Source organism: Oryzias latipes, chromosome 24 (genome assembly GCF_053564925.1).
Source record: "Oryzias latipes strain Hd-rR chromosome 24, Olatipes_Hd-rR_3.1".
Lineage (NCBI taxonomy): Eukaryota > Metazoa > Chordata > Actinopteri > Beloniformes > Adrianichthyidae > Oryzias > Oryzias latipes.
This window is the reverse complement of record NC_136260.1, coordinates 1,867,142-1,894,740: the sequence shown is the minus strand read 5'-3', so window position 1 is coordinate 1,894,740 and position 27,599 is coordinate 1,867,142. Positions and strand designations below refer to the sequence as shown.

Sequence of the window (27,599 nt, the reverse complement as noted above, 5' to 3'; positions counted from 1 at the left end):
TACACACATTAATAACCAGGGAGAAGTAAAGACAAAAGTTTCCAAGTGAATAGGATGATCATAACTGACCAGGAGCCATTGACAAATCCCCACTGCCATGTATTGGTTTTCTCGTAACCGCTAGCTACTTTGAGGTGACTCACTGCGGCTCCGATCTGGTGTCGAGGAGGTTTGCTGTAGATGGTCCTCCTGGATTCTTTTAGAACTTCACCTGGACGGGCTAGAGTCACAGCTTTTCCCATCATCTTACAGACGGCGTGGAACATTGTCTGAGCTGACACACGTCTGAACTGCAGCACTTCTTCCCCAGACTGAGCTCTGCAGAGCTGAGGAGGAGGAGCCAGCCCAGACCGACGGGTCACTTTAGACCGAACTCCCAATCTGAGATCTGCTTTTCCTGGTGGATAATAGAACCTGCAGCTGCTGGCCGCAGACTCTTGCAGAAAAACACAGAGGGCGGCGCCACCATGATGTGACTGATGTTTGAAACTGTGCAGGTGCTCCAGAGACGCATCAAAGGTGGACTTAATCATTGATGTGATCAGTGCTGAGGATGAAAAACCACAGCAGTCTTCATGAAGATGACAGGATGCCTGCTAAGCAACTTTTATTTTTTTTCACAGGGAAAAGGTCTGACAAATTCAACACTAACAGCTGGAGGACCAACAGAAACGTGCATTCAAGAAGGAATGGTGATCAGGAGCAGGAGAAGGTGCCGGCGTCCATGCGGCGTCTTTTACTACTTTGTTGCTCGAAGAACTGACGGATATCTTCAGATGTCACAACCTGGAAGAAGGCAAAAGACGGCGTCAGAGTGGCTTCATACAGACCTGCACTGTTCCTCCATATGACCTCCATTCAAAGCTCTCAGTTTAAATCCAAACGCAGGCCCGTTTTCTCATAATGAATGGATCGCCCTCACTGTTATTGCAGCTAAATGAGCACAAGTACAATGCCTTACCTCATTTTCCATATGAGGAGAAACAGGGACAAATAAATGACCCTCATGTATTAGTGACCAAAAAACAGCAAACCACATGTGGACTAAATTATTGTTATCCTTTGGTTGATAACAGAAAAACTCCCAATGGTCAAAGAAACAACTGGAATCTGACAAAAGTGATAATAAAATAATACAAATTCTATGAAATGTAACCAAAGTCCGACATTGCTTTCCAACCATGCTTCAACAGAATTATTATAATTAATATAAAATCATGAAACGGGCCTGGATAAAAATGAATAGAAAATACTGAAAATAATGTGACCAAATAGGTGTGCCCACTATTAGCAGCACAATTTTGTAATCAGTCAGTGGGCTTATGGGTACTGAAGTCCCTGTGGTGACTAGCTATGTGTAACTCCAGTCAGTAAGTTGGTGACAGCGTGTACCACATTTGAAATAGACAAGAGGACGTGAAGAAAAGAGTTGTCCCTGGAGATTAGACAGAAAGTTATAGACAAGCAAGTCAAAGTTAAAGACTGTAGCATCTGAATAAGGATAACAGATACCCCAGAAAAAACTCATGGTAGGTCACTATTAAAGCTTTATTAGTGAAATAGGATGATGGGAGTAGAATCTTTGTTCTCCTGAAGGGGGCAGTGGAGGAAGGCTGCATGCACTGAGTTGATGTAGAGTCAGTCATCCTCGACTGTGTAGGACTTTGAAACTACCAGTTTCACTTGGCCAACGTTGTGGTCAAAGCAGCTAGATGCAGCAGAGGCAGAGAGCCATAGAAGGTGAAAACGCTGGAGGACCCCCATGGGACATGAACGTGACAGAACGTGAAGATTGCTGGGATGAGTAAAGAACTCATAAAAGCTGGCAACGACAGACATAAGTGGAAGAGTATATATATACTGTTCCCCTGTATATATAGGGGAACACAGGTGAGATGAATTGACTCATTCCCCGTGCCCTCAATGACTGGTACTTGACAGACCACCAAGCCGATCTGGATGATGGCAGTGGAAGTCAGCAATGAGGGCAGGATTCAAGATCAAACAAACAGAAACCCACGAACGCTCCTCAGGCCCATAACCCTCCCAATCCACAAGGTACTGCACACTATGCCCCCTATGGCAGGACCTAAGAAGAGACCAGCAGGACCACCATCAACCTACACAGATGACTGGACAGATGGAACATGGGGTAACCTTAAGAGGAAGATCTGCTGTGAAGAGCCAGACCTTCTGGCCGACGCTGTAGAAGAGAGGAAGCCCATGCTCAGCATCCAGAGCTGTTTTGTAAGCATCCATAGGAGGATTTGGCATGCCCTGTGCCAGGATTGAAGAACTCACTGCACCAAAGCTTGAGCTGACAGAACTGAAACCAAACCATCCGGGGAAAGGAAAACCATAGCCATAGACAACCTTGAAGGGATAGAGCAGTGGGACAAGAGTTGCCCAAACAACATCCCTCAAAGAGGGAAAAGAAGAGGTCCTTGGCACACAGCATCCGCAAGGATCCCCTAAGCTGTTTATTCAGACGCTCCGACTGGCCATTTGACTGAAGTTGAAAATCAGACAAAAGGCTGACAGAAACCCCCAGTAACTGACAAAACTCAGCCCAGAACCTGGCAACCGAGTTTGATTTGATTTGTATATCATCCATGAGTTTATAATTGAACCGTCTGCTTGTTTTGCAGCTAACCCTGCATCCGTAGATGCTGATAACCTGCATTCAATCAGCCCAGTTTCTGATTGACTGAACACACCTGATCCAGGTCAGCAGCAATTACTGAAGCCGGGTTAGCTGCAAAACAAGCCGGACGGTAGCCCACGAGGAACAGGGTTGGTGAGCCCTGCTCTAGGGAATCCATGGAGTCTGAACACATGATGCAGGCAAAGGAAGCCTGGGAAGGGGAATAAAATGAAGGATTTTAGAAAACCTGCCCTCAAATGGGAAAATGATGGTATGTCCATGTGAGAGATGAAAACACATGTAACAAAATCCATGGAAATATGAGAGCACATCAGAACAGGTAGGTGGTGTAGGAGAGCGGCGGTCATTTTATTTTATTTGGAAGCTTTGTTTCTGAAAACTACTGAATTCTCTGCCACATCTGACTACAGTTTGTTAATGATTATTATGCAAATAATCTTTTTCTATGATTTTTCTAAATACTTAATACCAGTCAGCACAATTTTCAATTCATTAATTGTTATTGAACAAATCCTAAAGATAACAGTATTTTTTCATAAATGAAAACCTTCAAATGCAGGTTGATGTTCCACATTATTACACACAGAGATCCACATCATTTCATAGATCCTAAAGAACTGAAGATGGTCATTTGATTAATTTGCTGCATTAGGAGGTCATATTTACTGAACTTTAAAGCTATTCCAATCAAAAACATCTTCATAGGTCAAGTTCCAGTTCTTGGAGAGTTTCTGCTTGAGTTTGTGTGCAGGATGTCAGAATATTCTCCCACATCCTGTTTGGATGTCGTTCTCACACCTTCAGGGACCCTAAAGGGGTCAACCAGCTCTCTCCACATGATTCAGGCCCAAAACATGACTCTACCACCTCCATGCTGATGTCACAGCCTTGTTGGACGTGGTGGCCATCCACCAACCATCCACTACTCCATCCACGGTTTCATCAGTGAACTGTTTGAAAATGAGTCTTCATGCATGTCTGGGTCCACTGCAGCCGTTTCTGTTTGGGACTGTTGTTTAGGGGTTAGAAGGTTTAGGTAGAACTGCAGTCCTCTGGAGGATCCTCCACCTTGATGTTGGTGGGACTCCAGAGACTCCAGCAGCTTCAAACATGTGCTTGCTGCTTTGTAATGCTATTTCAGCAGCTGCTCTCTCAATCTGATGGATCTGTCTGGTAGAAACCTTCCTCATTCTGTCTTTATCTGCACCAACCCGTGTGTCTCTGAATCAGCCACTAATCTCTTCATAGTACGATGATCACGCTGAAGTTTTAGTGAAATATCAAAGGTTTTTATACCTAGTTTAAAGCATTTAACTACTTCATGCTTTTCAGCAGCAGAGATCCTTTCTCTTTCCCATATTACTTGAAAATGTTGGTCTGTTTACTAATGTGGAACGTCCTTCTTTAGTAGTTTTTCCTTTAACTGATCTCACCTGTCAAACTAATTATCACGGTGTCTAAGATTGATGTCAGTGACCCAAAGACACCAGAGACACAACATTTTGGGGGTTTTGCAGGATCTGACCTGCTTGAAGGATGAAGAGGAGAAGAGACAGACAGAGGAAGTCGAGAAAAAGAGAAGAAAATAAAGTCAGGTCTTTGACCCACCTTTCCTTCTGCTGCAAACCTCTGGAGAAAGTCCTTCAGATCCGTCTTCATGTCATTGTACCCTGAGAGAAACACAAACAGCATCAGCATTAGCTGCAAGGATCCATGGGAGCTGTAGTTCTGAGATCCAGCTTGGCATACCGTGGATGATCTCCAACTGCTGCACGCGGCTCAGGTTGTCCAGCGCCGACATCAGAGGGTCGGTTCCCGGCTGTTCACGCTCTCTGGTCTTCCCTTTGTTCTCGTATTCCAGAACGGTGTCCGCCTCGTCCAGCAGGAAGGACAGACCGGCTTCAGACAGCATCAGCTGGGGGGGGAAGGGGGCGTACAGACTGGGCTCACTTGATGAAGACTTTATTTTGGAAAGTTTCTGAACTGTCTTGTGGATGAAATTTAGTCAGAGTCAAATGGAGGGGGGAAAGTGCAATAAAAGGGGCGGGGCTAACCCCTGGCAGAAGTATTTATGGTTACCTGGCAGGAAGCACAGGAACACAGCTTAGAGCGCCACCCGGACGGCCAAAAGACGGCTCCTGATTGAACCCTTTTTTGCCCCCCTGCCTGCAGCTCCTTCAGCCGGCAGCTAGGCTCCGCCTCCTCATGGCTTCGCTTACAGCTGGGCTCTGTAACATCCTTCTCCTGTGAAAAGAGGAGACAAGCACCAATGGGGAAGTCATATTACATGTAAATGTTATGGTCATCTTTCTCACAAACAGCGGAACTGAAGATTTGAACCTTCTTCATGCAAACACGTCACCTGTTTACAATCTGGTGTGACACGGCAGGAAGTGCACGGTTTGTAGTTTGTATTCTACAGTTGTAGTTTAGCTACAGTGTGGGGTTGCAGGAAAGGCTGAGTCTGTTTTCTTCTGAATCTCTCCTCTGCTTTGACCTGTGGCCAGTGAAGTCGGGGAGGTCAGATTCAAACTCCCTTTATGAGTGAAAGATAACACTTGCCTTACCTTAGACCACCTTGTTGTTTACATAGCCAATAGATAAGGCTTGATTCTTTAAACTTTAAGCTTGTTTGCTCACAATCAGCGACTTAACGTAAATGCCCATTGGGAGCGGCGGTGTAGGTACAATAACCATTCGGGCTCCTTCGAGTAGTGCTGACGTCACATTATGTGATTGGCTGTCTGTTTGTCCGATGACGTATCAGATAGTGATTGGTCTGGACAAATTACTACACTACCATAGAAGAAGATATTATGAAGTCTGTATATTTTTGTTTTTTTTCATTGAACTTATAAAGTCCGTTGTAATCAAGCACAGCTCTGACACAGAGCGAGATTATCTTCTAAACGTGCTTTTATTATTGTTATGATTATTATTAAGTCCATTTGCAGCAGAACGGACTGCATTCAGAACTCTTCTCCGGACCGAACACTATAACAAAGCACCTTCCCCGCCTGCAAACACGGAGCTACGAGAGTCCAGCTGTTCTGATCAGAGACTCGGTTCACTCTTCATCCTCTCATCATCAAAAACCCCTCTCACTTCACCCTTGCTAGTCTTTGTTACTTCCTGCTCCACAACAGGAACCTCTTCTATTCTTTGTTGTCTCTCATTTTGTTCATTCATCAACTCTTCAAAGTATTCTTTCCATCTTTTCATTACACCTGTCAATATCATAAGTCTAAATCCCATATTTGGTTTAGCAAAGATTGTTAGTCAGATGCCCTTCAGTATTTATCTGGGCTTGGTACCACAATGAGACCCTGGCTTGGACCCTCTCATGGCTACACTAAATGCTCCTCCAAAAGTCTGTGATACAGCACTGTCGTGTGCCAGGATGACTTAAACCATCAATAGCATGGTTTGTTTTCAGCTCTCACACAACACATGCTGATGTACACTATATTACCAAAAGTATTTGTTCCCCCATCCCAATGATCAGAATCAGGTGTCCTTATCACGTGATGTGACCACAGGTGTATCAAATCATCACTCAGTCATCCAGACTGTTTTCACAAACATTTGTAAAAGAATGTTCCGCTCTCAGGAGTTCAGTGAATTCCAGCGTGGAACTGTCATTGGACGCCACCTGTACCACAGATCCAGTGGTGAAATGTCCTCTCTCCTAAATCTTCCACCGTCAACTGTCAGTTCTATCAGAACAAAATGGAAGAGTTTGGGAACAACAGCAACTCAGCCACCAAGTGGTAGACCACATAAACAGATGGAAAGGAGTCAGGATGCTGAAGCATAAAGAGGTCGAGGACTTTCTGCAGTCAATTGCTACAGAACTCCAAACAGACCTTCAGATTAGTCCAAGTCCAGCATGCAGAGAGATTCATGGAACGGTTTCTATGGCCGAGCAGCTGAATCCAAACACACATCACCAAGTGCAATGCAAAGCCTTTATGCAGTGGTGGAAAGCACGCCGCCGCTGGACAATTCCGTGCTCCCAACCTTGTGGGAACAGTATGGAGTGACCCCTTCCTCATCCAACATGACTGTGCACCAGTGCACAAAGCAAGGTCCATACAGACATGGATGAATTTGACTGGTTTGGACAGAGTCCCTACCTGAACCCCATAGAGCACATTTGGGATGAATTAGAGTAGAGACTGAGAGCCAGGCCTTCTCCACCAACATCAGTGTGTGACCTCACCAATGACCTTTTGGTCCAAAATTCCTAGAAACACTCCCCAACCTTGTGGACAGCCTCCCCAGAAGAGTTGAAGCTGTAATAGCTGCAAAAGCTGGAGCCACATCATATTAAACTCAATGGATTAGGAATGGGACGGCACTTCAGTTCATATGTGAATCAAGGCAGGTGAACCAATACTTCTGGTAATATAGTGTACAGTAAACCCTTGTTTTTCGCGGGGGTTACGTTCCAAAAAGAACCCGTGATAGGCAAAATCCGTGAAGTAGAAACCTTTGTTTTTTCTTACAATTAATATACAATTAAATACTCTATTATACATTGAAAAGAAAGAACAGACCATTTTACAGGCTCAAGCATTTGTTTCACAAATAAAAGTACTTTTGGAAACGTTTTTTTAACAAATATCTTCTGTACTGTACTGTCTAATAAAAACAATTTTAATCATCCATGTGAACAGAAGGCTTCAAATCGCGGAGATTAGCCCCGCCCACCGCGACCCGAGTAATTGGATTAAACAGGAGAAAATTTAAAATGATTATGAAAAAATACAAAGTACAGTGGGACAAATAGTGACTCAGGTGTATTTCACTGCTCTTCAGACTGAACTGATGCATCCTGACTCCTCTCTGCAGTTTTCTTCTTCTGAAGCCCGCGGTGCAGCTGTGTTTGTTCGGGAGAAGAACATAGTGATTGACAGTTGTTGTCGCTCTTTTTTTCTATGGGTTTTAGAGAAACTCGGAAAAAAAACTGAACGATTTGCACGTACATATTGTTAATTTGGCAAGCTGTTTTACGTACGTGTACATATTAAACTGCAACGTTATTGACGCACAGTTAGAGAAGAAGCGAAGTGACTTTTGAACCAATCAGAACGCAGAACACAATGCACGATGCAAACCCGTGAAGTAGCGAAACCGTGAAAAGTAAACCGCGTTATAGCAAGGGATCACTGTATAACACTATGCAAAATAAAATTTTCTGATGTGTGTTGCTTTCTGACACTTAGTCATGCAAACTTTTCAAAAGTTCTCATCTTTATGTTAATCCATGTTTGGACTCCTTGCTTGTAAAACGTTGACAACCTCATCAGAACAACTCCCTTCCTCTGTCTTTAGATTCTGAATTATTCCTCCAACATTCTTCGGTGCCTCACATGGTTCTCCGACTTAGCAGTGATCTCTTCAGCTCCAGGCCCCTCCTCTTTTGGTTCTTCTGGACCTGCAGCTGAAAACAACCAATAAAAGCACACAGACAGCAATCACTATAAAATGTAAAACTTATGTTATCATTAAAATAACTTTAAAAAAAGAACAGAAGGCTTTCAGTTGCCACAAACTGAATTATGGAGAAGTATTTTAGTCTGGACTTGAACATCATCAGAGTAGAAATTTAACTTCATCAGGAAGAATGTTTAAAGTTTCAGCTGCATGAAACAGAAATCTCTGAGTTTAGTCCTGACTTGGCCCCATCAGAAGGTCTGCTCCTGAGCTTCTCAGAGCTTAAGCCAGTGTAAAGACCAGAAGACGGAAGCCGAATGATAAATGGTGTGTACTTCTATATTTACAGTCACAGTCTCATTCACACTCTCATTCCAACACTGATGGCCGCTCCGCTGACAAATACTGGCATCAATCTACAACTACTGGCAGCAAACTGGGGTTCAGTGTTTTGCACCAGGACACTTCAACACATGGGTGGGCAAAGCGGGACCTAACCTGTGATCTTCTGATCAGAGATCGACCGCTCTACCTCTGCACCACGGCCGCCATGCTAAGTGGGGCACCTGTGGTGAAGTGGTCCCAAGTCCTGGTTTTAGTCAGAACTCAAGCAGCAAAGTCAATGGATTACCTGCCAGGTGCGCTGCATACACCCACAGGACAGGACTTCTCTTCATGCAGGCCTCACAGATCATCTCTTGGAGCTCAACGCAGTCAGGAACCACACAGCCCAGGTGCTGCAAACACACACAGCTCAGCTGTCAGGAGCCCCCACTGCTGTGGGACATCCAACACAGGTCAGGCGAATGGGACTCACCCTGCTGTGTAGCCAGTCCTCGCACACCACACACTGAATCATCTCATCCTCCACCTGACAACGCAGACAACAGTCAGAGACGACGCAGAGACGACCAGCTGCTGCATGAAAGGAGACTCACCGGGTCATCCGGGTCCGGGTACGGCCGTCTGCAGGTGCAGTACACCCCAAAGAAGTTATGACTGTACTTATTTAGACTGTTGATGTCATCCTTCTCCTGAAACACACACAGAGTTTCAGAGGGTGGGGTGGCTGGGTGGAAGGAGCAGCGGCAGCAGGTTAACTCACAGGCTGAAGTTTACACTGCAGATCTGAGAACTTCCTGTTTCCACAGTCACAGCGGAAGTTCCTGTAGCAGGAGAGAGAGTGTGTGTGTGTGGATGGGGGACAGTTTATTGTGTCATCTTAACTTTATGATAGATATCAGCAAGAAACCCCCCAACCCTGTGAACAGCATGGCACAGGTTATCACCTCTTGGTGTACAGCTCGAACAGTTCGTGGCCTTCGTGACATTTGTAGGAGCAGGCCAAGCACACCCCTGCAGCCTCACCCCCCTTTGGCGTGCAGGTGTTGCAGGCATACAGCGCCTGCCTCTTCACGTAGCCCTGAAGCACACACACACACACACGAGAGGGTGTGAGTCTGAACCACTACCTACCTGTCAGAGGCCTGCAGGAGGAATCCTACCAGCGGGTACGAGCAGTGATCCGAGTCACTTCCAGCCAGTACGGCTGAAGCCTCTTCCTCCAGCTCCTCATCCTCCTCCAGAACGTCTACCAGAGACACCGTCTGCTCCTCACACATGCTGCCCCCCTCCTGGAAGAGACGGACACCAGCAGCTCAGCAAGGACACTGACTCCACACCCCCAACTCTGCTGGGAGGGGGTCCTGTCCCATTCAATGTGCTTACACCCCAAAGCCAATTGGAGGAGGGGGGCAGCAAATGTGTTTGCTGAAAAGAGCCTCCATAAAGATCAGAGCGGACTGATCACTGTGACAGCCTCTGCGGGGTAAATAAACGCATCCGTTTGTTGTGAAAAATGTACAAAAACATGAGCACAAACATATGCACCCTCACAGCTTAGATGAGTAACGGGTCTGACGTCAGACAGGTAGATGTCCGGTCCGACAGAGGGAGGAGTCCGAAAGTTACGTGTCAGTCAGGGCTAGTCGCGGTTGGCTGCTAAGGCAGGAGAGACGGTTACCGTGGTTACCTGAGAGGATGCTTCAGACTTGATCAATGATGCAGTGTCAGCGAACCTGCGGCCTAATAATTCGTATTTACAAGGAAAAGGGCTTTCACAACATTCCCTAAGTCGCCATCTTCCTGTCGAGAATTAGTCAAACTTTCAGATTCTGTTGGCCGCAGTGACATTTAAGCCGCGGGACAAAACCGCACAAACTCACCGAAGTCACGGAAACCTGGAGCTTTAAGAGACGTCTTTCAGCGCGTGATCCGCGCAAAAAGGCCGCGCGCCGAACAACAAGCAGCAACTGCAGGCAGCGTGAAAAACCCGCGGACTTCGTCAGAGCTAGCTGCTCCTAGCAAGCAACAACTTCCGGCCGTCGTCGGAGATTGTATTTTGGCGGCTTCCTGACTCCTGACGTCATCGCGTTTCATGTTTTAAATCCAATCAGTCGGTTTGATAAAAACATAAAGGCAGAAAGAAAAACTCTGCTTTTTTTGGACCTTCTTTAGATCTAACAAGAATTTACCTGAACGAGGGGAAAATAAAGGAGTTGCATGAAGACGATGCAGTGATGCGTTCAAATGTCCAAACGGAATTCATTTAGTTATATTATCGTCATAAATCAGACTTTGGCTAATGAAAACTATTTTAAATATTCTTTTTTTCTATCCAGCTTTTCCCTTCAGGGATCGCCACAGTGAATCAACTTTGACGGGATCATGTCGGCACAGACTGTGTGGTGTGGGAGAAGATCCCCTGTGACCACCCGCCGCCTCACCAGAAGCTTACGCAGGTATTGCAGGTACATGGAGGCCACACCTACTGGGCCTTATTGTATGGTTTCAACGACATTACATCCGAGCTGCCTGTAATGTGTTTCCACTTTCACTTTAAGTGCGATTCCATGTGTGTGGTTGTGTTGGCGCACATGCACCCATGTAAACAGAGCTCTGAAGGCAGCACGCCTTACGTAATGACGACAGCAGACGTGGAAGATGGCGGCTCTTGTGTCAGCGGAGCTCAGGTATAGAGACGGACAGAGACGGAACCTCTGCGTGCAGGTGAACAACAGCCTGAGCTCCCTCATCAGTGGGATTTCCGAGCTTACAGCCAATGCGTCTGTTCTTCTAAGTAAGCTGGTGGAGCAGGAAAAGTCGCTCGGAGGCCGAGCAGCATGCGGTGAGCTGAGGACTGGGCTAGCCTACAACGCCATAGGGGTGTGTGTGTGTGTGTGTGTGTGTGTGTGTGTGTGTGTGTGTGTGTGTGTGTGTGTGTGTGTGTGTGTGTGTGTGTGTGTGTGTGTGTGTGTGTGTGTGTGTGTGTGTGTGTGTGTGTGTGTGTGTGTGTGTGTGTGATAACAAGATAAGGGGAACGCTGACAGTATTCCGACTCTCAAACTACGTACACAACGGCCTCTGCAACTGGAGTTCGAGCGACTGCTTTCAATGAAAAGTCTGTTTCATGGAAACCCACGTTTGGTGCCTCAGTCAGTGTATGGCAAGCAAAAAAGACCATAAATCACCAGGAAAAGCGGTGCAAAGAAGGACGTATAAAGTAGCACATAATTTACACAGTCTGTTGTCCCATGACTGGCATAAAAACAACAAATTTCCACGTACAAACTGCGCATCCAAAACGCTGTTGTAGTGCATTTAAAACCGTACAAAGTGCAGTTTTTTATGTGACGTGTGTTGAAAACCCTATGATAATTAAATGAGATAAAAAAGGCTTTAGCCTAGTCGTTAAGGCAGCTGCACGTTATATTTTTCTTGTGTGGGAATTGTGAGTCAGACTCCAGGGGGGTATTCCAGGAAGCATGTTTAAACTAGCCTGACTTTAAGCCTGAACTCTGGCTGAAATCCGCCTGAACTTGCTTACTCTGGGTATGTCGGTTCCAGAAGACCGGATATGAGTTAGCATAATTATGCTCCACTTGGTAACCCTGGGTTAACGCACGGTACATAAAGACATTCTCAATGGATCGCCGATTTCTGGAGTCACCATGGAAACGCGTGGAAAAAAAGAAAGCGCTATACTTCGGTGAGACAGAATCTGAGATTTTAATGACGTCGTATGAAGATTATACGTCCATCAAAAAAGTAACACGGCTGCATCATCAAAAGAAAGAGTTTCTGCTTGTAGTAGAAGAACAGACAAAGTAAACGCACAAGTTTCTGATCTTATTTCCATTTTCCTTGTGACGCATATATATATAACTTATCCAATTTTGCCAACTTAAATGAATTACTTCTATTGGTAACAAATAATTGAGTAAAATTTAATCAACCTAATTTCTTACGTCTATAAAACTCAATAATTAATAATAATAATGGATTGGATTTATCTGCGCTTTTCAAGACACCCAAAGCGCTTACATTGTGTCCATTATTCATTCACTCCTCATTCATACTTGGTGATGGTAGCTACTGTTGTAGCCACAGCTGCCCTGGGGCAGACTGACAGAGGCGTGGCTGCCATTTCGCGCCTACGGCCCCTCTGACCATCACCGGGATCATTCATACACATCCACACACCAGTGGAGCCACACTGGAGGCAAGGAGGGTGAAGTGTCTTGCCCAAGGACACAACGACATTTTGGCTGGTGGGAGCGGGGATCGAACCGCCAACCCTTCGATCATTGGACGACCCGCTCAACCACCTGAGCCACTGTCGCTGAGTTGTTTATACAACTCAAATTTATGTATTTATCTAACTAAATGTCATATTACTCCAATTCAATTAATATTTTTTCCATCTTAATTATAATTCTTGAACTCTCATATGTCTAAGTTTGAGCCGGCAGATATTCTCATTTTTATAAAAATAAAAAGGACGGGGGAAAAATGCATGTCGTGCCTAAATTCATTAAAGAATTATCCGGCTTTGTCATTACACTAATGATCGGTAGGGGTGCTATATAAAGTCATCATCCTCTCCTTCACTCTCACTCATGGTGCAGAGACTTAAGCACAGTAGGACAAGATAACTAAGCAAAACATGACAATACACAGTAAAACAGCTAAACAACTAAACACATTTGGTCAAAAACCCACACTTAAACCCAAATCCGTCCAGACAGGCAAAGGAAATGGTATCCCACAATCCCTTCCGGTGCCGATCTAACAGCAGCACCAAAGTTACACCTACTTAATTGATTAATTTGAATGAAAGTAAATAACTGTCTGATAACTACTTGTTATTTTTAAGCTGACTTAACTAAAAATAATTGATTTATCTTAACTGAAGCAAATAACTAAGTTAGATCAAAGTAAAAAAGTTGATTTTTTTTTCCAACATCCATATGTGGTCTTATCACCCTCTCATGGTGGAAAAAGTATTATCTGAGCTTCTTCATCTACTAAATCATCTCCAAATGGACACGCCATGCTGCTTCACCTCACCCAGGTCTGGTCTTCCAGAAAGCAGGTTATGCTAGCTCCCACGGTAAGTTTGAGGCTAAAGAAGTTGATAACCTCAGCTTTCTGTTCCAGAAACAGAGGTATGTTTCAGGCTATGTCAAGTTGCCATGGCAACTCGTGCTCTGAGCATAACCTGGTCTTGAAAAAAATCTTTTTTTTTTGTTAAGTCAGCTTAAAAATAACACAGTTTTCAGACAGTTATTTTACTTTCATTCAAATTAATTCAATTAAGTAGGTGTAACTTTGGTGCTGCTGTTAGATCGGCACCGCAAAGGATTCTGGGATATCATTCCCTTTGCCTGTCTGGACGGATTCTGGTTTAAGTGTGAGTTTTTGACCAAATGTATTTAGTTGTTTAGCTGTTTTACTGTGTTTTGCCGAGTTATTTTGTCCTATTTTGCTTAAGTCTCTGCACCATGAGTGAGAGTGAGGGAAAGGATGATGAGGTTATTTAGCACCCCTACCATCTGCTGCTATATTGACAATGACAAAATTCCTAAATGAATTTATTCACTCTGTGCATTTTTTTTGTTCTTTTTATTGTTATACAAATGATCATATCTGCCGGCTCAAACTTAGACATATGAGAGTTCAAGAAATATAATTAAGATGGAAAAATATTTAATTGAATTGGAGTAATATGACATCTAGTTAGATAAATAGGTAAATTTGAGTTGTATAAACAATTAAGTCGGGGTAGTTTAAACATGTTTTCTGGAATACCCCCCACGGCATACACAGCAGTTCTTATAGCGACAGTATTATTTTTGAAAAGATGGACACAAATATCCAGTGTGTGTGCCCTGGAGTTGAACTCGCAATTCCCACATAGGAAAATCACAATCAACTCTAACATGAGCACGGCCTCAGCCTTTTTATCCAAACATACCAGCATTTTAACGTCCAAAAGGATGTATTGGATGCGCGATTGTGAACACGCAAGAATGTCGTTTTGGAGGCGTGGTTTGTACGCAATAAAGATGCTGCTTTTTTTCAATGACCTGCTACTTTTAAAACAAAGATGTGTTTTTGATGGCCAATACGCCATTTTTAATCGCCATTTTTCCTGGCGATTCATCCTTTTTGCTTGCCATATTAGTGTTCAAAACACTCGCATTCCAGCGTTGCTACCATATGTCCATGGTCACGACGCAAGTTCTTTCTCTGGCTCTACATACAAACCAGCTTTTATTAAAGAACTCCAATGAAAATATTTTTTTTTGTGTTTTTAACATGTTTGTAGCATAATGGAGAACCTATATACAATAATTTGTGATTAAAACTGCACTTCTGAGTGTTTTCTAATTCAAATCCCGCTTGAAAAGGCACTCCACTCCGCTCCTCCGCCCCCCTGCACGCACCCTGGCCTGTTAGGTGTGCGAGAAATGAGCCTTCAACGCTCATCTGCTGTAGCGAATTGAAATTCTGAACAAACATGTCAGCTTGCATTATTTTCCAACATGTATTGCACTGAGAGAGAAATGGCTAGAATTAGTCAGAAACGTCAAAACACAAACATGCATTTGCTGTAAACACTTTAGCGGAGTTTCCTCAACCCACAGAAGAAAAAAGGGCTTTGCTAGCAAATTGGACAGTCTGCATCTTGGGGGCGGGGGTCGCTATGAGCAAATAGTCCCACCCACAAACCAGAATTGTTTCTAGTGAGCTACTGCCGCTGGGCATAAAATAAGTCTTAATTAAAGGACTACTGGGAAGGATTTTACTGAAGAAAAAAAAATGCTTTGACCCACTTTTTTACTTACTTTAAAAGCCCTTTGAAAGCTCAACCAGGTGAACTTTCCACTGCTAGAGTCAAACAGCTGAACCTTGACTAATCAGGGCATTGATTGGGCAAGCTCCGTGTGGATGGCATCATTTACAGAAGATGGAAGTGTTTAAAACATTGAAAAGTGATCATGATGGAGAAAGTTTTTTCTCCCCAGAATTATGACACCAAGTCTATCATAATAGAGCTGCAAAAGAAAAAGTCTGGAGCAAGATTCAAGAGATTTGCAGTTTTCACTTCGACATCTCACACCAAGCCTCTTCCAGCTGTAGGTGGTAGACATGCACTAGTTTAAAAAAAAGAAGCAGCTGGAGGCGGTGCTGGCAGTGTGGACTCTTCCTGGAGGGGGCCGTTTCTCACTTTGTGACAAGCCAACCAGTTATTTTCGTGGATATGGAGGGGCTCAGAGTTCAGGTTTTTAGAGGAATACTCAGAAATGCATCAGAATACCACTTTGGGGTGGTTTTTCGTGAGGAAAGAACATTATAAAACACTTAAAAGCCCCAAAAAGATTTAGCATGGTACGTTTGAGTCATTAGCTGTGTTCAAACTTGGTTTTAAATGACTGATTTTTAAATGTATTTTGAATGAAAGGAATTCAGTATTTTGGCAGTGGCAGTGTATGTGGACCTTTATTTATTTTTAAAATTCCAGCCTTTGAATGAAAGATGCAACCGTTGTTTCTAAACTAAATTCCTTTAGAATGGAATTCTGAAAAGGGAACTTGAAAGGACAGGAAAGTGTCGCCCGGCACCTGGCAGCCAGCAGCACCGCTCCTCAGGGGCAAAACCACAGTCCAGACAGCGTTGGGCCTCTGATTTTTTCCCCTTTTAAAATTTGCAGGTAAAGGAGAAGAGAGCAGTGACGAAGACGAGGAAGATGAAGAAGAGCTGAGATCAAATCCGCCGCCTCCCACCAAAAGATCCAAAACCTGAATCACCAGTGGACACGCCCCACTGCTGTTCACCTGGACCCTTTATTTTCATAACTTCACTGTATTTCTGTTGTCATGGTAACCAGTTAGTCATGTTATTAAACACACAATTGAGACTACTGCTCCCTGATTGATTTAAAAGATGTGAGCTGGTCAATAGCTTAGCTCTAGGACGGGGAAGTTGGTCCACCTCTGAGGTGTTGTGGGATAATTGACAGCATGACTATTAACACCCAAAGGAGTGTTCATTGAAAGGCACACAGGAAGTGACATGACAAACACAGAAACTAGCATGTCCATCTGCTGCTCTGCCCCCTACGTGTCAATAAGTGTGCCCGCTCTGTGATTGGTTGGTTTGGCTGCTTGGTGACGGCTGCACAGCAGGACGATGCAGACGGGGAGCACACAGTATCCTACAGCTCGGGGGTCCGCTCTGGTGCAAGAGAACAGGAACAGGAAGAGCTGAAGGTACGGCAGCAAGAAGACTGACGCCAGCATCCACACAGGCAGCGATGACAAGTGGGTGGAGACAAGGGGGGGCATAACCAAAGTACCCATGCTGCTTCTCTGCACATGCTCCAGACTGAAGCTGTGCACCTCAAAGACGTAGTAGGCTGCCATCATGCTGAACAGCAGGAAGAGAACCACGCCCACCCATCCCATCCTCTGGCGAAAGTTCATCATCCTCCATCCTGTGGAGAGAGGGGCATCGTGAGGGGTGGTCAGAGAGAGAGGGGTTGCATAAAGTTAGGTAAGTTAGTGGGGCAGGAGAATGCTGGTGGCTGCTTTAGACCTCTCAGTTGAAGTCTAAATTGTGATTCTTTTTAATCCAAGGAACAAAACAGTCAACGACCCAGAGTGCAAAGTGTGTTTGCTTGAGCTGTTAAAATAGGTGCCTGTAAGAAGAAAAAGGGTTATTTTTTATACATATGAGGGCAATGAAAGGCAAATGTCTCTTATATGTTGTTTACAAGGACTTTAAAAAGTGATTTAAATAAGACAAAAGAAACATTCAAAAGAAATATTACAGGTGTGATCTTAAAAATAAATAATTAAACATCAAAAGAACTGTATTTAACCCTGTGCTATCCTAGGCACTTTAACATTGGGAGTTGGGTCATGTAGACCAGTGTTTTTCAACCTCTTTTGAGCCACGGCACACTTTAACCTTGACAAAAATCCCGCGGCACACCAGCATCCAAAAAAAAAAAAAAAAAAAGCAGAAAGTCATGGTCTGTTTTGATCCACAGCCCCCCCCCCCCCCCCCCCCCCCCCCCCGGCAATCTGACGTGCATTTTTGTGATAAATTTGGCAGAAGAAGCAGGAAGTTGCAGATGTTTTTTTCTAAAAGATGTAATAAAAGTTAAGTTACATACAAACTGTATGTTCGTTGTGGTTTCAATCCGTGTAACAAGGACAACTCATTGTACGCTGAGGCGCTGTCCCTTTAAGCCAATGCATCATGGTAGATGTAGTGTGAATACTGCGAAAAACGGCAGAAAGACTTGCGCCTCTGAGCTTCATGGTTTTGTTCATTTGTTCCACGGTCTGATATCGGATTCTGTGGAAAGCTACACCGCTGAAGACGAGCTTTAGCTGGTGTTTTTGTTGGGAATGAGTGAGTTATGAGCTAAATTGGAACAAGGAAGTGAAGACTTTTAACACTTCTGATTGGTCAGACTGATGACATGTGATTAAGCCTTCAAGAATGATTGGTGGAGTCGTGGAGACAGTAAAAGCTGCGGGACTTTTCAGAAAACAGTTATAGCTGCAGGTAAATCGCGGTGCCGTCATTCTTATCAAAATGTCTTTAATAGAATCAATTAAACACAAAGAAAAAAGTATTTTATGATCTTTCATATTCCTAACTACTCAGTGTTTTATCAGGACCTGTTTGGATGAACAAAGAGCTGATATCCTGGAGATGGAAAATGTTTTTAGATCAGTTAATGAGGGCAATTTTCCACGGCACACTTGACCATCTCCCACGGCACACTAGTGTGCCGCGGCACACTGGTTGAAAAACACTGATCTAGACCAGTGTTTTTCAACCAGTGTGCCGTGTGAAATTGCCCTCATTAACTGATCTAAAAACATTTCCCATCTCCAGGATTTCAGCTCTGTGTTCATCCAAACAGGCCCTGATAAAACACTGAGAGGTTAGGAATATAAAAGATCATAAAATACTTTTTCTTTGCGTTTATTTTATTTTATTAAAGACATTTTGATAAGAATGACGCGATTCGGCTGCACCTTCGGCTGTATTTTGGAAAAGTCTCGTCCCTTTACTGTCTCCACCAATCATCCCTGGGGGGCTTAATCACATGTTATCAGTCTGACCAATCAGAAGTGGTTAAAGTCTTCACTTCCTTGTCCCGATTTAGCTCGTAAAGTCGCTCAGTTCCAACAAAAATACCAGCTAAAGCTCGTCTTTAGCGGTGTAACTTTCCACAGAATCCGGTATCAGACCGTGGAACAAGTGAACAAAACCATGAAGCTCCGAAAAGCGATCTTTTGCCGTTTTATGCACTACATCTCCCATGATGCATTGGGTTGTGAGAGTGACAGCACACAAGGAGATCTGTTGTTAAACGTCTTGAAACCAACCAACACACATCAATCTGTTTTTAAATCTTCTAACTTAACTTTTATTGCATCTTTTAGAAAAAAAAAAACAGCTGCAGTTTCCAGCTTTTTCTGTAACAATTATCTCAAAAATGCATGTGAGATTGTGGAGGGGCTGTAGATCAATACAGACTATGAGTTTCTCCTTTTTTATTTTTATTTTTGGATGCTGGTGTGCCGCGGGATTTTTTTTAGGGTTAAAGTGTGCCGTGGCTCAGAAAAGGTTGAAAAACACTGATCTAGACCCACTAGACAAAACTCTGAACCTTTGTTCTTCAATGATTTGTGATCTTCACTGGTGTCCATGGATTACATGAAATCTTTCCACCTTTATCCACCTTTGTCATGGTAGGGAGAACACGTCAATGGAAGGGGTGGGGGGGGGGTCATCTAAGGTAGCACAAGGGTTAAAGTAAGCTTAAAGTAACAGTACGGACTTAAACTTCTGAACACAAACTAATCAGATGCAGCTGAGAACAGGGGGGTGTTTCAGAAACCACGTTTAAACTAAAAAAACTAGGGCTGCACAGTGGAGCAGTGGTTAGCTCTCTTGCCTCTCAGCCCCTGGTTCAAGTCCCGGCTGGGGGACCTGAAACAGAACATCAACAGGGGACCTTGCTGTGTGGAGTTAGCCTGTTCTCCCCCTGCATGTGTGGGTTTTCTCCGGGGTCTCCAGCTTCCTCCCACTGTCCAAAAACATGCTTCATAGGTTAATATGTTGATCTAAATTGTCCATAGATGTAATTGTGAATGGGTGTGTGATTGTGGCCCTGCGACAGACTGGTGAACTGTCCCAGGGTGTCCCCCTGACTTCGCCCATAAGTGGCCGGGATAGCCTCCAGCAGCCCCATGACCCCGAAAGGGACAAACGGAAGAAGATGAATGAATGAATGAATGAATGAAGGTGACTTGGTAACCCTGGGTTAATGCTCGTGCACATCAGTTACATAAAGACATTCTCAATGAATCCCCGATTTCCAGAGTCTCCATGGAAACGCGTGGTGAACAAAAGAAAGCGCTATACTTCAGTGAGACGGAGTCTGAGGTTTCAATGACAACGTATGAAGATTATACGTCCATCAAAAAAGTAATATGGCTGCATCAGCAAAAGAAAGTTTCTGCTTGGAGAAAAATAACGGATAAAATAAACGCACAAGTTTCTATCTCATTTCTATTTTCATTGTAACGCATATATAAATATATAACTTATCCAACTTAAATGAATTACTTCTATTGGTAACAAGTAACTGAGTTAAATTTATTCAACCTAACTTCTTACGTCTATAAACTCAATAATTGTTTATACAACCAAAATTTACATATTTTATCTAACTAAATGTCATATTACTCCAATTCAATTAAATGTTTTTCCTTCTTAATTTATTGTAATTCTTGAACTCTCAATGTCTAAGTTTGAGCCTGCAGATATACTCATTTTTATCACAATAAAATGATTGAAACAAAATGTATTTGCAACATGATTTCATTTAACCATTTCTCGGACTTTACCATTAAACCACAAAGCACTAGGGCTGCTAAATATCCTCATCATCCTCTCCCTCCCTCTCACTTATGGTGCAGAAAGAATTAAACATAACAGGGTAAAATAACTCAGAAAAAAACAGTAAAACAGCTAAACAACTAAACACATTTGGTCAAAAACCCACACTTAAACCCAAATCCGTCCAGACAGGCAAAGGAAATGGTATCCCACAATCCCTTGCGGTGCCGATCTAACAGCAGCACCAAAGTTACACCTACTTAACCCTTGTACTATCTTAGATGACCCCACCCTTACATTGACGTGTTCTCCCTACCATGACAAAGGTGGATAAAGTTGGAAAGATTTCATGTAATCCATGGACACCAGTGAAGATCACAAATCATTGAAGAAAAAAGGTTCAGAGCACTGTCTAGTGGGTCTAGATGACCCAACTCCCAACCCTAAAGTGCCTAGGATAGCACAAGGGTTAATTGAATTAATTTGAATGAAAGTAAAATAACTGTCTGATAACTACGTGTTATTTTTAAACTGGCTTAACCAAAAATAATTGATTTATCTCAACTGAAGCAAATAATTAAGTTAGATCAAAGTAAAAAAGTTTATTTTTCCAACATCCATATGTGGTCTTATCACCCTCTCATGGTGGAAAAAGTATTATCTGAGCTTCTTCATCCACTAAATCATCTTCAAATGGACACGCCATGCTGCTTCACCTCTCTGTAAACAAACTAACCTTCAACTAAACCTGCTCCGGACCAGGTTATGTTCAGAGCATGAGTTGCTATGGCAACTTGACTTACCCTGAAACTTACCTCTGTTTCTGGAACTGAAAGCTGAGGTTATCAACTTCCTTAGTCTCAAACTTACAGTGGGAGCTAGCATAACCTGCTTTCTGGAAGACCCCCCAGGTAGGTCTTTAACCTGGACTTTATGTTTTGGCTGATCTAAAACTTTCTGGATCTGTTCCAGATCTGCTTCTCCCTGTTTGGTTGTCAGTTCTTCCAGGAAGTGACAAAAGCCAGATCCAGATGACCAGAGAGGTTTGGTTGGTACTTACTGGGTGAGGGGGGTCAATCATGTATTAGGTCCTAATCCATTCAAAGCTTTATTAATTAGCAACAGAACCTTAAAATCTTCCCTCTGGCAGACAGGCAGTCAGTGGAAAAACCTCAGAACTGGACTGATGTGGTCCGCTTTTTTGGTCCTTGTGAGAACCGGAGAAGCAGAGTTTTGAATAAGCTGCTGATCCTGATTGATTTTTTTTGGTCATCCTGTAAAAACACAGTAGTCAAGTTGACAAAAGATGAAGGCATATATGAGTTTCTCCAGGACCTGCTTAGACATCAAATATGTATAAGATGATAGTTGGCTGATTTGGCAGCTGCCTTAGCGTGTTTATCACCATTTAGGTTTGTGTCCATCACTACACCCAACTTCTGGTCTGGTTGGTGGTTTTTAGATGACTGGATTGAAGCTCTGAAGTGAATTCCAACTGTTTCTCTTTAGACCCCCCCCCCCCCCCCCCCCAAAAAAAAAAAAATTACTTGGTATCACTGTAATATTTATCTGTGTGTCATCTGCGTAGCTATGGAAACTAATGTTGTATTTCTTTATAACCTGGGCCAGTGGGAGCATGCAGATATTAAATTGGAGTGGGAAGAGGGACAGATACACACCCCTATTACTGATCCATACGTTGTACTTCTGTAGGTAGATGTGACATTACAGGAAGCTATACTGAGGTGATTTGATTTAAAACACTCTTAAAGGAGGCATGTTGTGATTAATAGTTCATCAGTAGCTTTAGTAGGCATGTCCTAAAAAATGACTGTCTTACAATTCTGCCCATTTCTAGAAACCATGGTGTTATAGTGTGTCAAAATGGGGGGACTTGAAAAATCTGGCATTAATGGAGACTAAAATGCTGAAGTAGTTCACCTGATATCAGGCTAGGTACGGGGAGGGGGGCCCTTTTTATTTATTTATTTTCATTTCTTTATGTTTTTATATTTTGTTGTGTTTTAATGTAAAATACTTTGTGTTATATTTTTATCTGAAAAGTGCTTTATAAATAAAGTTTGATTTGATTTGATTTGTCCATCTCTGGTATTTACTGAGATGTCCCAGCACACGAGCAAACTGCAATCAGCTGCAACAGCTCAAGATGCTTTTGAAAACGCTTGACTTTAGTTTTGTTTTGCAGCCTTAAATAAAGTCCTCTTGAGACTAGTATTTGAACGGTCAAACGTCCGCCTCTGTCCCACAGCATCATCAAGGCAACATCTGTCTGATCGGTCAAAATGTAGCTGAGCTGCATCTGCCTTTGTTTTCATAACGGATGGCAACACAAGGAGAAGCCTTAAAATAATCTGTCGCAGCTACTTCCTCTATTCTGGAGAAATATATTTTCTAAAAGAATAGATATTAAAATTATAAATGTAAAACATCCTAATCTGGGTTTTAGAAATAGGATAGGATAGCAGATTAGTGGAGAGAGTTAACCTAATTAAATCCCATATACACAAGCACGCTGAAATAGTATGCATTTGTCTGCCACATTCAACAAGGTAGAGTCGTCTGTTAAGGGATTTTCATGAACACCAGTCATGTACGCGCGCGCGCGCCTTTCTTGCGTGGTCTCGTGCACGCGCTCGTTTGTCATAAACTCTTACCTTCTGTACCGCAGATTATACCCGTATGGATCTCATCGGAAAACCCAGATTTAGAACAGACTTGATCCCGAAGACTCCGGCACTCACTTCCTGATTTGTCACCTGACGCGTTTTAATGACGTCATGTGTGAGTAATGGCGCCTCCTGCCGCTCGGATTTGTTTGATTTGCACGCAATACATGTTGATATACTTTTTAGTGCAGCAGGCTTTTCTCTATCCACCACACAAATGTGGTTGTTCTTATGTTGTTGTTTGTGACTTTTATTCAATTTTTAAATTTAGTGTCCTTATTTCTATTTTTGTGGCTGACGGTAAAGCTGCTTTTTATGCTGCCACTCATTGATAGGACCTAACCACTGCTGTCAGAGGAAGAGGGGGATGCTGGGATTTCTAATTTGTATTTTGGTTCATTTTCGGGGTTTAACTTTAAGTAGATGTTTGTTGATCAATTAATATTGAGTAAACATAACTCTTGTTTAAATAATGACTTAATTGTGTGTTTATTTAAGACAATGTTGTATAGTGTAAAGTGTAAGTCGCTCCCGTTTGTGTCTATGGTCTTATCACTTAGTATATATTCCTACATGTCTCCAGGAGCAACAAAACTGCCTTTTCTCTTTGAATGCCTGTATGTAAGACAGCATCCTAATATGGTAACAAAAACAAGCATGTCTGTGCACATACAGAATTTCTTTAAGATAATGCATGTCCTAACTCCTTAACGTAACATTACTCTAATTTATACTGTTAAGAGTTTGTCTTCATGAATTTAAAAACACACTCACACAAATCTTTCTCCATGCATTCTTTTTAAAACAATCATCGCACCAAAAGAAAGTAAATATACATAAAAAAAGAAACACTGTTGCAAAGAAAATAAATCATGTCAAGAAAACAAGTGCTACAAATAAAAGCAAACTTCACATTCATCCATATAACTACTTTTACCACACTTTAGATTATTATCAGCATGATTATTAATGATAAAATACCAACAACCACAGGAATAAGCTGCTGGATGTATTTAGCTGTTATTTGTTTCCAGTTTTCGTTCCGTGCTCTCAGTAATTGTCATCAGTTGTGTTTGTCTGGGGAAGACTGTTCTGGAGTGAGTCTGTGCGGTGACACATGTAACTGATCAGTGTAATATTGGAGTAAAACTACAGAACTCATTCTCCTCTTGTCAGTGCCTTTCTGCACGTTTTTTTTTTATGTTTAGCCCAAGCTAACAATAACCTGGCATCTTCCAGTTTACCTTCAAAGCACAGCCTAAGAACCTTTCAAAATTACACATAGTGACATTTGTGACACTTTTGTTGTTTATTTTCCTATTTTAGTCCTGTTCTTTTTTTCTCCTTCTTCTCACAGCAGTGCATGGCCATAAACCATCCCTGATAAGTCACTTTCGTTGTGGCTTTTTAATTTTCAGTGCTTCATTTTATTTGGAGCTTTTCTTTTATTTGCAACATAATTTATTTCTATTTGCAGCAGTTTTCTTTATTTGTTCTTTATTTCTTCTTTATATAGTTCCTTTTTTTTCTATTAGCAGTGACTGTTTTTTTGCTGTGATGGCAGGTCTCCGCCATTAAAAAGAGTGTTTGAACCACATAAGCAAATAAACAAAAAACAGAAAACATCAGAACATTTGAAAAAGATAAAAAGAATCTACAAAAATGTAAAACATGAATAAACAAAAGACTTACAGAAAATTTACTTCAGATATTAACATCTATTCTGCACAAAGTTTTTAACAGAAAAATAAATACTATTACTTTAAAAATGACAAAATATTGACAAAAACAACAACAGAACAATTCAGGTAAGTAAAAGAAAAAGAATCCAATGTGGGAGCTGGGAGCATTTAGCTCCAGGACCCACAGCCAAACCCCCAGAGACCCACCCCGACAGAGCCCCGCTGTGCTCTGGGACGCTGACTGATGCATTAAAAGCCTTTGAATGGGACGCTCAGCATGCGGGTCAACCCTGTGACCCTGAACGCTTTAGAACCACACCTGTCAAGGACTGACTGATCCAAACATTTCATACAAATATCAACTGATCCGTGAATTTATTCACAGCTTCATTCTCTGCATTTAAAAACACAGATGTTCATATTTTCCCTATAAACTGCAAAATAGCTATTGACAAAAATGTGAAAAAATGACCAAAGATGTATGTTGAAATAAAAGCAATGCAATTATCAAAACAAATCCTAAAACAAATTTGTTTTTTGTCAGATATTAACTGACAAAGTCAGTAAATATGTTGGCAGAAAAATCAAAATTCTTTTGGTCATTCTCTAGAACATTTTTTTTTTCAAATCAAATTGACATCATTTAAGGATTTTTTTGGTTTTAGAAACTAACCTGAAGTGCTCTTTTTCTTCCGCTTCCATTACTTCGGGCTGAAACTGAACCAGGTCGAGTTCTGACGTCAGGGCCTGGCTTGAGTCCTGGGAAATACTCAGCTGGCTTTTGCTGTCATCTCCTCTGCAAACACAGGAGGATACCTGCACCTCCTATAAACTGCTGTTTTCCCACAGAACCTGCCGCTCTCAAATGTGTGTTTACAGTTTCCAGCTGGAGACTGCAGGATTATGGTAATAACAGGCTGCCTGTCCTGTCACTCAGCTGGGTGGGCGGGCTGTGGACTTTTATCAGCACATTGCAGTGGCCACTTCTTTACAACTCCACTCACCACAGCGGCTTTATCTCCAAAACCAGGAGCAGTTTGCGGCGCAGTTGATTGGGAAACCATCAGTGATCATTGCAAATGAGACTCCTCCTCCTCGCTTTTTTTTTCTTCCGCCAGGTTTTTTAAACATCCATACATAAAAGTCAAGAAGACAAAGCGAGTCTGCAGACATGATGCGAGGTAAGCGCCTGCTTTTCTACCAAACAGAGGCTTCAGGTTTGGGCGCCGCAGAGCTGACGTACCCCCACCATCAAGTCATCAGATAAGAGTGCTGCTCTGCGGCTCCTTTGGAGCAGATGACCTTCAGAGACCAGAACCTGGTTCTTAAAGGTTTGCAGGTCTTCGGATTCAAATGAAGAAAACTGTCTTCTTTTTCAGGATGCAGAATGGGATGGATCTGTTTGTACGGTTTCCAAGGAGACGGTGAGGAGACAAAAGCTGCTCCTTCATCCACATTGCCTCTCTGTTTCAGGACTCTCCTCGGGACGAGCCCCCTCTTCACGCTCAGGAGATCCACCCCCCAGGTAAGAACAGCTCAGTCTGCTGCAAGTTGGCTGCATCAAGAGAACTGAGGACCTCCTGGAAATGACTTGGGGATCTGCTGTGAACCTCTGGAATATCCTGGGGAGGGGCACTGCAGCTTCAGCATCACTGTCAGTGATCAGTTCATCAGTCTGGGGGGGCAGCCTCAGCTGTGAACCCGTCACGCTCTCCTTCATTCTCATTTCTGCTCTGGTTTCAGCTCACCGGAGCTTGAGCTAGGGAATTATCTTCTTCCAAGACTCCATCTCTACGGGGGGGGCTCAGCCATGCTGTCCGCAGACATTCAGATTCTGGCGTTTGGCCTGGCGCTGCTGGGTGTCCTCGGTGCCACGGTGGCCACTCTGATGCCCAACTGGAAGGTGAGCATGAGTATGTGGACGAGCATCATGACCCCCACCTCCCAGATGCAGGGTCTGTGGATGGACTGTGTGTGCTACAGCGCGGGGGTGTTCAGCTGCACCATGAAGAACTCACCACTGACGCTGCCCGCCTCCCTTCAGGCCACGCGGGCCGCCATGGTTCTTTGCTGCATGCTGGCCACATTCGGACTTTGCCTTGCCTCCCTTGGACTAAAATGTACCCGCTGGGGGGGCAGCTATCGAGCCAAGGGGCACACAGCCATCGCTGCCGGGGGATGTTTTGTCCTCTCCAGCCTTCTCTGCCTGGTTCCTGCATCCTGGTTCACCAACGAAGTCATCACCGCCTTCCTGACCACAGACCTGCCGGACAGCAGCAAATATCAGCCTGGGGGGGCTCTGTGCATCACATTTGTCTCTGCTGGATTTCTTTTGGCTGGAGGGGTCATTTTCTGCCTGTCCTGTCCTGGAAAAAGATCAAGGTGGCCGGACCAGGCAACCTCTTCTGACAGGAACGACCAAAGGAGGGGGCGCCTGCGAGAGAAGCAAACGAAAAATGTCAAGCTGCAGACAGACGAGCCTAACCTGGGGGAGCCAGAGCACCCGCCCCCCTGCAGACACTCTTCAGAAGACCTCAAGGACAGCTACAGTCTCCAGGAATACGTGTAACCCCCACAAGTCCGTCTGACTCTTGTAGTGATGGGGGGGGGGGGGGGGGGGGGGGGGGGGGGTAGTTGGAAATAACTATAGACTCAAAATAGAGAGGAGAAACTGCGGAGAAAGAAAAAATGTAGTCAGGGGGGGGGTCCCCTTAAGAAACTGTCCGCATCACTGCTGCAGCTCTGCTGAACTGAGATGCAGAGAAAATACATCCACAAACTCTGAGCCCCCCAAGCCTATGTTCATGATTTGACAGCTGGAGAGGTGGATGCCCCCCCCCCCCCCCCTTTGTT

The 27,599-nt window shown here is 43.4% G+C and overlaps 3 protein-coding genes across 14 annotated transcripts; 1 reads left to right on the top strand and 2 right to left on the bottom strand.

Annotated features, from left to right (window-relative positions):
* Positions 1-576: 576 nt before the first annotated feature.
* Positions 577-23,192, bottom strand: ubr7 (ubiquitin protein ligase E3 component n-recognin 7). 9 transcript variants are annotated; one of them, XM_078943084.1, is made up of 13 exons: positions 10,330-10,476; positions 10,001-10,102; positions 9,610-9,738; positions 9,394-9,527; positions 9,210-9,270; positions 9,043-9,138; positions 8,922-8,975; positions 8,736-8,841; positions 8,041-8,111; positions 4,745-4,909; positions 4,415-4,580; positions 4,274-4,335; positions 577-786 (listed from the first exon to the last, which is right to left on the bottom strand). In XM_078943084.1, exons 3-13 carry the CDS (start codon positions 9,724-9,726, stop codon positions 697-699), a joined length of 1,122 nt encoding a protein of 373 aa, XP_078799210.1. In that variant the 5' UTR covers positions 9,727-9,738; positions 10,001-10,102; positions 10,330-10,476; the 3' UTR covers positions 577-696. The 9 variants fall into 9 exon arrangements, with proteins under 9 accessions (XP_078799210.1, XP_078799209.1, XP_023808645.1 ...); XM_078943083.1 differs by having other exon boundaries at positions 9,995-10,102; positions 10,330-10,474; XM_023952877.2 differs by lacking the exons at positions 10,001-10,102; positions 10,330-10,476 and adding an exon at positions 23,053-23,192.
* tmem251 (transmembrane protein 251) lies at positions 15,922-25,576 on the bottom strand. The gene is made up of 2 exons (XM_078943089.1): positions 25,420-25,576; positions 15,922-16,943 (listed from the first exon to the last, which is right to left on the bottom strand). The coding sequence occupies exon 2, from the start codon at positions 16,933-16,935 to the stop codon at positions 16,567-16,569; it is 369 nt and encodes a 122-aa protein (XP_078799215.1). The 5' UTR covers positions 16,936-16,943; positions 25,420-25,576; the 3' UTR covers positions 15,922-16,566.
* LOC101169754 (claudin-20-like) lies at positions 23,061-27,369 on the top strand. 4 transcript variants are annotated; one of them, XM_078943088.1, is made up of 4 exons: positions 25,855-25,927; positions 26,220-26,400; positions 26,490-26,649; positions 26,791-27,369. In XM_078943088.1, exons 2-4 carry the CDS (start codon positions 26,333-26,335, stop codon positions 27,313-27,315), a joined length of 753 nt encoding a protein of 250 aa, XP_078799214.1. In that variant the 5' UTR covers positions 25,855-25,927; positions 26,220-26,332; the 3' UTR covers positions 27,316-27,369. The 4 variants fall into 4 exon arrangements, with proteins under 4 accessions (XP_078799213.1, XP_020570294.1, XP_078799214.1 ...); XM_078943087.1 differs by lacking the exon at positions 25,855-25,927 and adding an exon at positions 23,061-23,179 and having other exon boundaries at positions 26,220-26,271; positions 26,490-27,369; XM_020714635.3 differs by having other exon boundaries at positions 25,743-25,927; positions 26,220-26,271; positions 26,490-27,369.
* The last annotated feature ends 230 nt before the right edge of the window (positions 27,370-27,599 follow it).